The sequence below is a fragment of the Podarcis cretensis genome, assembly GCF_951804945.1.
Source record: "Podarcis cretensis genome assembly, chromosome: 6".
In the NCBI taxonomy this organism is placed as follows: domain Eukaryota; kingdom Metazoa; phylum Chordata; class Lepidosauria; order Squamata; family Lacertidae; genus Podarcis; species Podarcis cretensis.
The window spans coordinates 95,144,384-95,159,905 of NC_137175.1; the positions used below are offsets into that span (position 1 = coordinate 95,144,384).

The 15,522-nt window shown below is 45.4% G+C and overlaps 1 protein-coding gene across 1 annotated transcript in view; it reads right to left on the minus strand.

The window, feature by feature from the left end:
- Window positions 1-247: 247 nt before the first annotated feature.
- LHX4 (LIM homeobox 4) overlaps window positions 248-15,522 on the minus strand; it is a gene marked incomplete at its 5' end in the record, with an annotated part of 74,102 nt that continues 58,827 nt past the window's right edge. Inside the window, 4 exons of the mRNA XM_079981634.1 lie at window positions 248-1,855; window positions 5,690-5,861; window positions 7,388-7,542; window positions 10,331-10,533. Coding sequence (XP_079837760.1) covers window positions 1,461-1,855; window positions 5,690-5,861; window positions 7,388-7,542; window positions 10,331-10,533 — 925 coding nt within the window. The 3' untranslated portion in view covers window positions 248-1,460. The remainder of the gene's footprint in view (window positions 1,856-5,689; window positions 5,862-7,387; window positions 7,543-10,330; window positions 10,534-15,522) is intronic.

Sequence of the window (15,522 nt, forward strand, 5' to 3'; positions counted from 1 at the left end):
ATGAAGCTTTCTTTGGCGGGTGAATTCTGAACAGCTTTAAATCTTCTAAAGGTTTGTCTCCTCGAAAACCGGTAGCAGCATAGCAATGGCAATAAAAATGTGTCATTTAGCATGGTGCCATATTATACCATGTACTGAAATAATGAGACAGCATAGGACTTTGCACTAGATTATAGGCATTGTCAAATTCTTTGTAATCCAATTTCCTATAAACTAAGACTCCTTTTTTCATTTCTGATCAGACGAAATATGCCTTGTGCTTGACTTGTATGCAGATTGCAGCTTTGGAGTAGTGGGGACGGTGTTAAAGGCCTACAGCGGACTTTTTGCCCATGCTGGACCCTTGCATGCTCACATAGTTGATGGGGACTATAAGCCCAGTAAAATTGTGCATTGTGGAGAGATATTTTGTTGTTGTTCTTTTCATGAAAGGGGAAGTGTCCCAAGGTAAAAGGTACTGCTCTTGCAGTGGTTATAACCAGTAATCGCCCCATGACCCACCTGTGGCGTAGGTTTTTCTAGCCTATGCAAAATCAGTTTTTCCTCTCAGCTCCTCTGCAGCACATTGTCCAATTGATCACAATGGTACCTCCTCTTCCCTAGCCGAAAACGGGACAGGCCTGGCTTGGTGGCTGGGAAGGGTTTGAAATGTAGGAGATAAAATTGTATCTGCCTTGTTTTGGGTACTGCGCCTTGCCAGTAGGTACAGAGGCTGGGAAAAGAGAGGAAAGGGCAGCAACAGCCCCTGTGATGCTGCCAACTGCAAATGCTTAAAGGCTGCAATGTAGGTAGGAAGTAAAACCACCTGTGGCTGCCCCACCATTTATCCTGCATAAGGCAAAGATATACCGAAACAGCCAAGTAAATGTGAAGCTGCAGGACTGGGGGAGGAAGAAAATACAAAAGGGGCGGGGAAGGGGGGAATTGCAATCTCCCAATAACTTTCCATCCCTTCAGCAGTCAAGTCTGGATTTAGCAATATTGCATTTCCATTGGTTGATTAGAGGTGAGCAAATGAGGACAGTGGCCATGCCACATGAGAGCTGATGTGGAGCTGCCAAAGGCCAAAATGTTTAGTCATTTCAACATGTGCTAGTGTTGCACTCAACAGCAGAGCTCTATGGTAAGAGTCAATAAACTCTTATTTACTACAGCTGGCACCCCTAAAGTCATACAAATACTATACACACCAATGTGCTCTGTTCAGGAGCAGTGCCTCCTATGTCCCACTCTTTCAGACAGAAAGCAAATATATATCTTAATACCATGTTTTCTTTCAGCTCTACAGGAAACAAATAGTGGATTCCCATTCTAAAATAATGGAAATGTTCTCGGAATGGCACGCCTGTGATCCTTGAAGTCTGATTGCCATCCCTCAGTGGGTGTTGGTTTTTTTTAGTATGCTTTCAGGCCCCAAAGAGCAAGTGGGGGTATGGCAAAATTGAAGGGATCGCAAAATTTTAAAAAGGAGGATGATCCATTTCATCAAGCCAAGAGGCAGGGCTTGTTGGAAAGTCTGGATAACCAACGCTGCTTCCAGTAGAAATATCAGAGGTTGGGCCTCCAGCCATAGCTCTGAGTGTCTGACTCACCCCCTGCCCTCCATGTGCCATTATTCCTAAATTATTGTCCATTGTGTAATCCAGGCCATTTAGCAACGGAGTGTGTGATGGAAGGGATGATATAGAAGCGGGAGACTGTGGGATTCCGTAGGGGCTTCCATCCCTCAAGTCCTGATACGATTGTCCAGTCCCATCCATTGAGAAAGTACCGTTCATTAGCTGTCCACTAGCCACCTCACCAGCATTGTTATAAATTCTGTTGTTGTGGCCAAGCTCCGAGAGGATTTGGTCTTCTGTAAACAAAGCAAGGAGAACAGCATTTTAAGTGCAGCAGTAATAATAAGGGTCACTGCATACATTTGCCATGAAAGGAAGAAAGAAGAACACTGGTAATCTATCCAATTCCAGTCCCATCCAAGACAGCCAACCGTTCTTAAGTCCATTGATGCCCATGGATTTAAGCTAGCCTTGTATCTAACCACCTGTCTGGTAGCTGTAGGCGACAGAGAATTGTAAAAAAGTTACTAGCCTGGCAGGGGAGGGACTTTCCCTGGGACAGCATAGAAACCCGCCGGCAGGGCAGAACTGTCTCCTCTTCAGCACCTAGCAGACTAGTAAATGTTGCCACAGGCTAGTAACTTTTGTGACCTTATTTTTAGGGCTTATTCAAGCACACTTCTGCCGCATCATGGCTTAAGTATATTTTCCATCGCTGAAACAAGATCAACCCCATTCCAACTGGCTGTAGACCTACATTAACTGATTTCCCTTTCTTCTTCTTGTGGCAGTTATGAAGTTCTGCCAATCCAAAGACTGAGAAGCCTAATACATGCTCCAGTGCCCACTTCTGGAAAAGACTAACCAAAGCAGTGCAGGTGATGAAAGACTGGCATGTTTTAAATGCTCTGACAAACAGTAGTTCTGAAATTCTCAGAGATATTTACATTGCAAAATTCAGCAGTGTGATTGAAAGGTCTATACTGGCATCAAAAGCCAAACTGTAACAAAAACACCCTATTGTACCTGTGTGGGAAATGGTTGTTGTTGTTTTTTTAAAAAATACATTTACTATTTTGACTTATTTTTAAACCACCATTTCTTTCTCACATCTCATTATTATTTGACTACTTGGTTAATCTCTCATCAACTTATTTCTGGTCACTTGCTGATTCAGCTCATATCTTTGTGTATTTAAGGGCATTAGTCAGCCAAACATAAAGTGCTTAAGTCCAGTTTATTTCAGTGGCAGAGTTAAGCCTAGGCTAAACACACACACCCCGCCATTGTCATCAGTGGGACTTACAGGGGCTTAGTTTTTCAGCTGGTGCTTGTTTTTAAGATTCTACCTTTTCATCAGCCACAACTGAACAAACCCATCTTGTGGCATCACTGTTTTAATGAGGGTGCACAGCACCACATAAAAAATGCACACAGAACACCACACAAAACTTTCAGTGGTATCTATCGTTTCACAAGCAGACTTATGGGAAATGCATACTTCCAGATCTGTTCCAAAGGGTCCCCAACCCTCTGGAGGAGATTTGCTGGGAGGAAGAGGAAGTGAAGTCCCATTAATGCCAGCTGAAGGCCATTCCGTGCGCACACAGAGACACCTTTCTACACATTTAAAAGGAAGGAAAAATTCCAAACCTTAAAACAGGGAGAAGGTTTAATTAAATTGGATCTGGCTTTAGTAAAGGCAATCAAGTTTATATGGAGTTGCACATCTGTGAATATCTCTTTACTCTGCCAGATTTTATACAGCAAAGTTCAATTTGTGTGTATCAAGAAATAAGTTCCATTCAGTTCATTGGGGTTTACTCCCAGGTAACAGTATAAGATTCCAGTCTTCAAATGCTACCGGGCAAGGTTCCAGATTCTCATGGCAATGCACAAAGCAACTTGGGTCCCTGATATCTTCAGGACTCTTATATCCTGGCTCAATCACTGAGATCATCTGGAAAAGCGCTGCTTGTTACGTTTAAGAGACCTGAGGCATTTAGTCAGTCTCATGCTGTGGAACACTTTTCCAGTAGAACTGAAACAGCAAGCCTCCTTGTTGACTTTCAAGCCCTTTTAATGCCAACAGGCCTTTGCAGCTGCTACTTATTTATCATTAGGATTAGCCTGCCTCTTTAATTACTAACTATATTGTTTGAATGGTGCTTTTATGAATTATTGTTGTATACCGCCCTTGGATTTTATGATAATGGCAGTATGGAAACGCTTTTATAATAAGAGGGTAAAAATATGTGTTACTTGGTGCGTTGGTCTGGCTCTTCTTTTTTCCTCTTTTTATTATTGGTTACACTTCTTGTTGTTGATGGTTATTTTTTATATTAAAAAAAATCATTTTAGCCTTAAATACCTTAAATAATGGGGATGAGATGTTTGAAGCAGGTAATTCAGGCTACAATTCTCAACATACCCTTGGTCTAGCTCAGGGCCCTACAAGTGCAAAAGTAGGTTTCTAAATGGACTGTGCAGGCAGTTTCCTCACTGATCCAATAGTTTGGGGTTGAATGGTCAGAGCCATTTCAAGACTGCAGTTTTGCAGTGAAGCACTGATTCAGTCTTCCACTATACCACCCAACTGCTGCTTGGCAGGATTTTAAACTGTGGACTGGAGCAACTCAATAACTTATTTTATTTATTTAAGTCCATTTCAAAACAGCTCAATTGTAGGGGGAGGACACAGCATACAAGAAAACTCAAATGTATAATAAATTTACAATCTGTACAATAGAATTGCCTATGGAATTTAGCTTATGAGGAAGCTGTAAATTAGCTTTCCAGACAGTTGCCCTCTGAGCAAATGTTTGTGCATTCTTAAGAGAGGGAAGCATGTTTTGCTTCCAACCTGTTTTGGCTAATGATTTTGAATCCTGTTAAGAGCACAGGTGCTTTTAATGCGAGAAGAATCCCTGTGAAAAGCCAATGAGAAGTGTTATCTCATGGGATTATCAGTACAGAAATGTTTGCAGTGGGAGGGTCACATGACGCCCATTCATTCCTGAACAGGAGCACTCCACACGGCGCCATTTTGCAGGTCCCACTGCCACATGTAGAGCCTTCTCTGCCTTGCAACTCCCACTAATAATTCCCTCTGGGTACTGGACTTTATATCTGTTTGATACTAAAAATCCAATGGTGATACCAGAGGCTCCAAGTTTACTCACCAAAATTGGAAATGTGGTCGCCTATGGGACGATTTACCCAGCCATTCTCCAATCAAAGACTATGCATATAGCAAACTGGTTGTTTTGGTTGGGGGGGGGGGGAATTGTCACAAAAACAAACAGCAAATTCAACTTCCATTGGAGAGCTTCATTATATCAAACAATTCAGTTCAATTTGTTGTTTGAATTGGGCAGCTGCACACAGTGAGGGCATGAAAGCAAAGGTTGGATTTGCTGCCCTCTCTGCTGCATGTAGAATGTTGCATTTGGACTGGGGCATATGCCTAGATAGGCATAACCCCCCACGCAACCCATTCCTTTGGGTGACCAGTGTACAATGCTTCTGTATGGGAGATTCTACATCGAAGAGGGGAAATCCCAAGCCTCCTTCATGCCACTGCTTTTGTAGCCAACATAGACTAAAACATGTGTGGGGAACCTCAGGACTGGTGTCTGATTGCCGTCCTCCAGTCCTCGCATTGGCTCTGCTCTGTGCTTCCCTCCAGGCAATTTTGTCTGGGTATATTCTGTCCTTGAAATCGATAATGCCTCCTACATAAATGGATGGAAGTGTTTATATGTAGAGAAACCCTATGGCAGCCTTTCTCAACCTGTGGGTCTACAGATGTTGTTGAACTACAACTCCCACCACCCCTAGCTAGCAAGGCCAGAGCTCGGGGATGATGGGAATTGTAGTCCAACAACATCTGGGGACCCACAGGTTGAGAACCACTGCCCTATGGCTTGCTTTTTTCTCTTGCCCTGCCCAACACCAGCACGCAGAAGGTTGCCCTCAGTCTGAAAAGAGTTCTCCATCCCTGAGCAAGGGCAACTTCAGGCACAAGCATATGAGCCTGTGGCTCAATCTGCCTTGTAGAGCAAGTTTGCGTTGTCCTGTGGACGATAGCCCTAAGCCTTCCCCCAGTCTCTGCTCTCCCCCATGCTTACCTCTGAAGCTCAGCTCACTATCACTAACCCCACAGTCCTCTGCAGAGCTCTCCTTTTCATGTTTGCTGCCTCCTCGATTCCTCTTAACGCTCTTGTAGAACTGGCCCCAGCGGTGACGCCCAGCATCTTTCTTCAGACGTTTCTCTTTGGCTCTTCTGTTTTGAAACCAGACCTGGAGCCATAGGAGATAAAGGAGGAAAAAGACAAGCATTGGTGAGAGTCCACCCAAGCAGAGAACTCTAGTGTGGTTCAGTGGACAGAGAGCAGCAATTTGATCTCCTGCATCTGAATTCAAGCCCTAATTCTGCCTTAGATATGTTGATTTATTTTGTTATTTTTAGCACTTCTACCCTAAAGCCAAAGAAAAGGCTCCCAGAGTTGCATACAGATAACGACAGAAAGACGGACAGGACAAACAAAATGAAAATGGTGTAAGAGGGAGGAAGAAGCAAGCAAACTCAGACACAAGTTCTTAGTTCCATGGTCGTCTGGTGTGGTGACCAACAGGTGGAAAAGTTCAGAAGAGTTAGCTGATCTCTCCATTATGCTGCAGTCAGGTGCAATGGCTGCTGGAGGGAGAGAAGCCTAGCTTCTTGCAGCGGACCTGGAAGTGGCCATGCATCCGTTTTCTTGCCTCTGTTACAACCACGGTTATGTGACTTTCTCAGCTTCAATTTCTGCATCTCAAAAATATTATCTGCATTGGGATAATATTTCACAAGTTTATATACAGTTGTTTTTCTTTTGTAATAAAACCTCCAGGTGGTTTGCAAAAAAAGAGTAAAAAGATAAAATAGTTTCCCAGTGTAAATTATTGCCATTATTAATGACATTGTAGCCCCCCAAAAATCCCAAAGCAGATTCATATATGGAGTTATTGTTTCTGTGTATTACCCTGTACTTTTGTGCTTTTGTGTTGTAAACCACCCTGTGATCCTTGAAGGGCATAAAAGAAATTTCATAGATAATAAATAACATTCCTGCCAAACCAGACGATCCACAGTGCCATGTGGCACAAACAGAGGCAGCTCCTGGTTTACCTGAAGAGGAGCTCCATGACAATACAAGCCTTACACACGCTCAGTTGATATGGTTAGTATGAAAATCTTTCCCTTGGAGGATGAGTGAGAGTTAACACAGGAGCACATGCTAGGAGGAAAGCCTTGGAGCTGCTTTTGACATCCCTAAAGATCTAAGAGGGTTTATTGTTGTGTCTAACCATCGGAAGATTCACTGGCCTTGCAATTAATGTCACATCCAAAGCTACCTCTGCATATGTTTGAACTGGTGCTGCTTTCTGCGCCTTCTCTGAACATGACCAGATGAAAAAGAGGAGAAGGTTAGTAAAAGGTGAAGGTGAGGGGATTTGCAAATTTCCCCACCCCGCTTGACAAGCTGCAACAGCTGATATTCCTTCTTCCACAACAGATATTTATAAAAGCCCTCAAATTCCATACATTCCTTTCATTCTGTTTCTGCATCTGAGGTCCATAGCAGCCTCCAGATATGCTTTATCAACCCCATGAAGTGCAGGATTGTGGAATTTTAACCCACAGGTAAAGGGACTTCTGCTGCCTCCTGCTTGCACACACAAACTTCTGCATGAGCTCAGCTAATGCCACCTGGCAAGTAATTAATGCTGTAGATCAATCAATTACTTAGTTGAGGACAGCATCTGCATTGTGCCATTTGGCTCACCTGTACAACCCGCATGTCCAATCCAGTTTCAGAAGACAGCTGCTCCCGCACATGCCTCGCTGGTTTGGGGGAGTTTTTATAGGCATTTTTTAATGTTTCCAACTGTTTGGCTGTGATGGTGGTTCGAGGCCTCTTAGCTCCAGCTTCTGAATCGTCTGTAACAGAACAGTTTCCTTTTATTTTGGCGCACAGAGCATGAAATGGAAGCTTAGGCAGAATATAGGTAAATGTGTGCCGTGAGTTTTGAAAGTGGAAGCTGTCTCAGGAATGAGAACAAGGTAAAAACCAGCCTGCGCTGCCCTTTTAACAGTAGGTTGACGCTATTGAGTGGCAATTTAGAGCCATTTGATTGCATAGCTTGCAGAAGCACACGAGAACCCAGACCTTGTTTGTTATCATCTAACTGTCTCGTGCTTTTGATTCTATAATTAAGTAACACTTCAACTGGAAATCATGGATCTCACTGTCAGTTGGATCTGCAAGCAGTAGCACGTGCAATTTTCTGCAGTTAAAACAAATGTATAAACAGACTCCCAAATCTGATTTAGTCTCAGATAATTGCCTATGCATTTCAAGGAGAGCAGCAACAGCCCCTATCACCAGATTAGCAATAAAAATGCTAGTGTGAGTATACTCTCAGGTTGAAGTTGCCAGGCTGAAATGGGTAAAACGTGCCTGTTTTTATTTCTGAACTCTCGCAATATAGCAGCCATTCTAACAGTAGCTTTTTTCTTTTCTTGAAGGACAGAGTGCATATTCTGGAAGAAGCATATCTGCCAAAGCCACAAATTCAAAAATGCTCCACGGACGTATCCTACCTACTCTGATAACAAAACGTATTGCTATAGAAACACAAGTCTCCCCTTCCTTCATATATAGACAGTTTAGCCATTCTGTTTGGTCCACGCCTTGGAATTCCTCATCTCTTACTTTGCAGCTTCTTGGGCTGCAAAACTTTATGTCACTGTAGCCATCGATACCGCTGAGTCAATAATAGAAATTGAGCAATATTCAATCTATGATCTCTTAGCCCTGCCCCCCAAACCAATCCCCTTAGCACAAATAGGCATTGCATCACCCTAGCTAAATTGATTAGGTCAAAATAGAGTCCTTAATTAATGAGAAGTCAGGGCTTGTCAACATGAAATCCATTAAAGACCAGTTCAGTTTTAATTTCAGTCAGGCACTGTTTGGCAGTCTCTGTGGATTCATTAGTGTTTGGTGATCTATAGCCTCTTTCTGTCTCGCTTGCCTCAACCCACCCCCAATTCTGGGTTTTTCACCTACAGTAAATATTGGCATTTTAGACCTCGGGATGAAAAATGGGAGACTCTTTGGGTTAAGGGCCAGATTAAGCTGCTGTGTAAGATACAACTCTGTTGCCTCAAGCAGAGCTGGGTTGCTTTTGGCTCTTGATGTTCCTTCATGCAGAGCATCTTAAACAGAAAATAGATGGCATGCATCCCTCTGTTGCTCACCAATCCCCTGGGAATATAAGATTATTTCTGCAGATACATTTGTGTGGGGGGGGACCCAAATATTTGGCCCAGTTCCGGGAGCTTGCGGGAGGAACTGAACAATTAGATGCTCTAGACCTGCCTCTGCTTCGTGCTTCCATGTACCCTGGGACAGCCATTTTGCCAAAGCTGAGGATGTGCCAAGGATGATGTTATGCAAAAAGATTCAGGCCGGGGAGGCTAACAGCAAGAGAGAAAACAATGTGTTGGAAAAGAGGTGGAGATCCTAGGGTGGCAGGACAGAGCCAGGCCTAGTGAAATGGGCATGTTCTGACTGCCTTTTCCCAGTTGCCTGCACCTGTATTTTTTCAGGTAATATGTGTGTTCCAGTGTGTTCAGGTAATTCCAGTAGGATGTGTGTTCGCTCGGTAATTAATATGCCCATCTATTGCAACTCTTTCTGCGATAAGGAAAAAGAAGTTTTATGTGCACGGAACTTCAGAAGGAGATTTGGTGAGGTACATTAAATCTCGAGAAAAGGAAGAAGACGTGGTTTCAGTAGGACAGCCCTTGAAATCCAAGGGAAGCAGGTACATCATTCAAATGGGAAAGCTACAAACTGCAAAGTTCGGCTTCCAGGCTTAGCTGCCACCTGGCCATGCCTTTGCTGTGTCTTAACACTGTTCATCCAAGGCATTCCTCCTTTCCTGAGACATAGAAATCTCCCCAAAAAACAAGGCCAGGCTTTGTGACTGGAGTATGGAGTTTTGAGCTGGAACGCAGCAGCACTTTGCTCCAGACCTTGCACAGCAAAAGGAGCCAGCCTACAACGTTCGGGCAACAACATCAAGTGGCCCAAGGCAGCAGGAGGGGTGACATGATTGGGATTGGAGAAGAGCAGGAGAGCCCACCGGTCATGGCACGACTCTCCATTCCCCAGCTCAGGAAGACCACCCCACAGTACAGGGATCTGCAGATTTACACCCTAGAGTGGTACCGGCATTTGGTTTCAATTCCAATCACGGCACACTTGCAAATGAGGCTGGCCAGAACTGATGTCCCGTATGTGTATCCATGTGCCAGGATTGGATCCCAGGTTCCCAGAGGGTTCAGTTCCTGCCTTGCAAACAAATTCCAGTTGTCATTTCCCATAAACAGGTTTGCCACCTTTCCTGCTCACATGTACTTAATGCTAACACTAGGTGGTGCCAGAGGAGAAAAGAGGGGCAAGTGCCCCCCCCAAAAAATAAGGAGCTTGCCCCCCACTGCTAGACTCCTGTCATTAACATAATTTTCTTTCATACCTTGCCAACCTAGAAATATCCTTTGCCCTTCCTGCACCTGCCCCCTGCCCTGGCCACCACTGATGTTAACCTAAAAGAAAAAGAACCATTTTCCCCCCTAATTCACACAAGCTGTCCTGTCTGTCCAGAAGCAACTGTATCTTGCCACAGAGAGATGCCTGGCGTGTTTGCTGAATCCCTACCGTTCTGCTTGGCCGTCTCATAGTCTTCCTTGCACACCAGGCGTCCGTCTTCCATGAGGTAGAACTCATCACCTGTGGCCAGTTGGCGATTGCAGATGATGCAGGCAAAGCAGTGCAGGTGATAGACGAAGTCCTGGGCTTTCCTGACCACCTGCGTGGGTGGAATCCCCTGCTGGCACGCTGTACATTTTGTACCAAAACGCCTGCAGAGGAGAAGAACAAGAGACTACGCCTATAACCAGAGCAATATATATACTGTACTTGGTGCAGGGGAAAAAGCACAGAAAGTAGCATTAGGCACAGATTTCAGCTGAACACAATTTTTTGCTCATACGACTCTTGAGCATAGCTGTCAACTGTCCCTTATTTGGCAGGAAAGTGCCTTATCTCACCGCTGTGTCCGGCTGCTGTCCTTTATTGATGATGTCCCTTAAATTTCCCGGGTTTCAAAGGAAGCAGCTCCTCTCCCTCCCTCCCTCCCTGCCGGCCAGGGAGGAGGGAGGCTCCAACTGTGTTGCTTGGCTGCGTTGCTCACCCAATAAGGAGTCTAAGAACGACTGGGAGGTGGAGCTTGCATGCCTTGTGCCGATCAAATTGGCCGCGTTGCCTGGGGACTCGCCTTTGCTCAGCGCTTCCCAGCGCAGAGGTGACGATGGTTTTCCTTGCTGCATCCCCTTTGTCAGGTTGCTGCGCTGTGGGAACCACCGCTTGAGGCTTCGTTTGGCTGCTGGCTGGGCTTTCTGCCTTTGGCTCGGAGGGGCTCAGAAGTTGAACCTACCTGTGCTCTGAAAATCCCTTATTTTGGCTGCTGGTCCCTTATTTTCAAATCTGTAAGTTGACAGCTATGCTCTTGAGAACTAGCCTAGAGTGCAGGGTAATGCCTGCTAAAATCTCAGAAGCCAGAGCCATTCCTATATCCACTGAGAGGTAGAAGGCAGGGTTTCAGAGCCCTGTATAGGTATTTGCCCCTTCCAAGGACCAGCAAAACTAGAATAAATTAGGTAAAATAAAGCAATGCAGATTGGCACAATGCATGCAGCTTTTCTTGGTCATACAGAGTATGGATTACCTGGGCACCAATTTTTATATTAAGGGTGGGATGTACACAGCTCTGCCTGCAGCAGAAAACCAGGATGGAGTGAGTCACTGTTCTGAGCAAGGGAGGCCAAGAGATCCTCTGAAGAAGTACTCAAAATGAAGAGAAAGGGATGTGGACGAAGGGGCAGAGTTTAAAGCAGCAATCGACCCAATTATGCATGACATTTCACACAGCAGGGCTTAATCTTCTTCACTGGAGAGAGACTGGCCTAATGGATCGCATGAAGGCTTGGTCTTAATGGTCCTTTTAACTAAAGCCTATGTGGGCCGTGCAGTTGCCCCCACGAGGACAGTACATATTTCATCCACATTAAGTCTAAATTAATTACGGCTAAATAAATAAATTCTAGCTGGGATGATGAATACAGAATTAATTTAGAATGATGGGGTCTCGCATGCGCCAATAATACTGAGCGCAGCACACCTGCTGCGTAGGGGAAAGGGAGGAAGGAAACACATCCTGGGTGAGATACTGTCCCCCTGCATGAGAGTGGGCCCTAATGGTCTATAAGGCAGTGCTAAAAGCTATGCTATGAATCAGTGCCCAAGACAGATAACAGTCTCAGGAGGGAGTGCAGCCACAGCATGCCAGCACGACAATATGAACATAATCGGCAGAGTCCCAATCCTGTGCAGTAGATGTTTATGCCCTTGGAATTCAAGGATCCCATCTGTGAATTGGGGGGGGGGTCTCTTCTGCGCTCCACAAAGTTGCAAGAAAGTTGAGGGTGCACAAACTGCTCTAGCAAGTAACAGCAACACATTCGGTGCATTGCAATGTTTGCCAGCAGCAGATTTGTACTCCAACCGGCAGGCAGGGGTGTCTTACCCATAGAGGCTAGTGGCATGGGGCGCCAGGGAAGAGGCAGAGGATGGACGCAGCGCCTCCCAGCATCAGCTCGCCACGCTTGCCCGCCTCTGCCATGCTGCCTGCGCCAAAGCAGCACTGCACCCGGAGCCTCCATCTGCCATGGCCACCGTGGCACAAAGCGGCCAGCTGAGCCAGGAGGTGCCACATCCAGCCTCCGCCTCTTCCCCGCCAGAGGAGCTGCCCTCCAGCCACTGCCCGCCTCCTCCAGCCCCGCTGGCAGTACTGTCCTCCCTAAAAAACTCTGGGAAGGGGGGGGCGCCGGAGGGAGCTTTGAGAGCCAGTGTGGTGTAGTGGTTAAGAGCGGTAGGCTCGTAATCTGGTGAACCGGGTTCGCTTCCCCGCTCCTCCACATGCAGCTGCTGGGTGACCTTGGGCCAGTCACACTTCTCTGAAGTCTCTCAGCCTCACTCACCTCACAGAGTGTTTATTGTGAGGGAGGAAGGGAAAAGAGAATGTTGGCCGCTTTGAGACTCCCTAGGGTAGTGATAAAGCGGGATATCAAATCCAAACCCTTCTTCTTCTTCTTTGCACCACGGCGGCAGATATGCTTAAGAAGGCCCTGCCAGCAGGTGACTGCAAAAAGGCTCCCACAGCCCCTTTTGGGTTTTGCTTATTGGGTTTCTGCTCCTTTGGGTTATTTTCAGATGTATACTTAAAAGATCTCCGGTCTACACCCACAGAAAACATAATGTGCAGTTCAACCCTTAAAGTGCCCTTCTCTGTTAGAGCATCCCAAGAAATGCAGGTGTTCCCATCTGCCTGATTTGTAGCTTGCATTCAGTTTCCAATGTCCTCTGCATCGCAGAGAGAAAGAGACTGTGCTCCTATATTCTGGGACAGCATATACCCATAAAGTCACATTAAGGCAACATTAAGGAGCCACATTTATTTTAAGTACCGGAAAAGCAGAGTCATAGCATCACAGTTCAGCCATGCAGCCACTTGATTTTATGGCCTACCTTCCCAAACCTAAACTGCAGCTAATCAATCTGCAAATGCAGGAAAGAGCATAAAAGCTACTTGCAGAAATTCACCTCTCGGTTTTTCTAAGCCTTGACACGTGAGTTCTGGTTAGTATCAAAAGCAAAAAAACATTTACTCGCTAACTTTGGCAATTTATGCACACCTGCAGGCCACTGTCCTACAACAATAACAACATAAAAATGGGAGAGTAGAGGTAAATAAATCTCCAGGCCTTCTCCATGATAACCACCTTTTTGGCTGAAAATAATATTGTATTGTTTTGTAGCATTAATGGATGTCCTCGCAATACAATGAAAAACAATTGACCTGGGGTGTTTAGATCAGGCCTCATTCACTGACATTTGGGCTCTCTTTGTATTCATACTACTTCTCCTTCTGACCCTGCTGCCCTCTATTCCCATCTTTGCCTTTTCTTTAAACAGCTTCCACCACCGGACTTATAGTCAGCATGCTGGTCTTGATTTTATAACTGGAAACAGGACATTGGTTCCTTCCACCCCAGTTGTACACCCAATCCTTAGAACCGGGGGCTTTGCAAGGGAGGGGTACTGGGGGCAATTGCCACAGGGTTTTCTGCATGGAGGGGCCTCCTATATGAGAGAGCATCATCGGCATTGGCATTGCTGCATTTTGCCAACTTTCGTAAGCTGCAGACAGCGAGGGCCTGGACACTTATGTGTTGCCCCCATAAGGAAAATGCATCCCCCAAAATAAAAAAGGAACAGCATGGAGGGAGAATAAAGGAGATGGGTGATCCTTCTGGTTGATCAGCTGAAATGCTTGTGCAGTTGGAATGACTGGAAGAGCGCAACCCATTTGAATTCCACCCATTGTATTTCTTCTTTTAATCGGGGGCCTTTTTTGTTTCTGACAAATCAGGAATGCAGAAGCATGGAATGGCGATGGAAGAGAACTGTTGTTGCATGCCACCCCAATCTCTGAGCGGTGCGAGATTCCAGGGGTTCCAGGCATGCTCACCTAGGGTGTGACTGCGGTGTCTTTATGATATATGGTTCATTTACACATATATACAGTGGTACGCATATATTGAGTGCTCACTAGAAGGACAGATTGTGAAGCTGAGGCTCCAATACTTGGGCCACCTCATGAGAAGAGAAGACTCCCTGGAAAAGACCCTGATGTTGGGAAAGATTGAGGGCACAAGGAGAAGGGGACGACAGAGGACGAGATGGTTGGACAGTGTTCTCGAAGCTACAAAAATGAGTCTGACCAAACTGCGGGAGGCAGTGGAAGACAGGAGTGCCTGGCGTGCTCTGGTCCATGGGGTCACAAAGAGTCGGACATGACTAAACGACTAAACAACAACAGTGGTACCTCTGGTTATGAGCACTTCTGGTTACGAATGCTTCAGGTTACGAGCTCCGCTAACCCAGAAGTAGCTGCTCCTGGCTGCAAGCTTTGCCCCAGGATGCGAACAGAAATTGTGCACTGGGGGCGCGTGCGCAGTGGGAGGCCCCTCAGGATAAGAATGGTTTCAGCTTAAGAATGGACCTCTGGAACAAATTAAGTTCGTAATTAGAGGTACCACTGTACAACCTAAGCCCATGATGGAGGGGTTCACAGCGTTAACACTCTGAGAGGGTTTTGCTTTTCCCATAGGCACAGCTCTGGATCCAAACAAACATCAGGCATCGTGCTCTGCCCCTCTCTCCTGCTTGCTCTAAAAATATCTACTACAAACTCTGCCTTTGCCTTCTAACTCTGAGTCCTCTCTCTTTGGCTTTCTTCATGGCTCATCACCTTCATTTTGTCCTCTAAATGGCTCACCTCAAGAGGAAACTGCCTGCCTTATTTAACTTTTAACATCTGCTGGGTCCAGGGATTAAGAGTCTGGCACCCACAAACTCATAACAGTATTAACGGAGTGCTTCACACCTAACATAATGTACAAAGCCATCCTAGGGGCATCACCAGTAAGCCCACTGCTCCTGAGTATTGCCTACCTTTTGTGTGTGTGTGTGTATAATTAGTTTTTTAACATATCATTTTCAACAATTATTAAACATACTTTTATATAGTATACAATTTTTTTGACTTCCATCAATCACATCTGAAAGTTTTCCAATCTTTTCACTTGAGTATTGCCTACTTTGTGAGCATAAGGGGTAGTAGTGCCATCTTTCTGGTATCAATAGGGCCTATCTGCCGCAACAGAAGTGACAGCTTGGCTCATGAAGGCCAAAGCTCCACCCTGTATATTCAACAGCTTTCAGTTCCA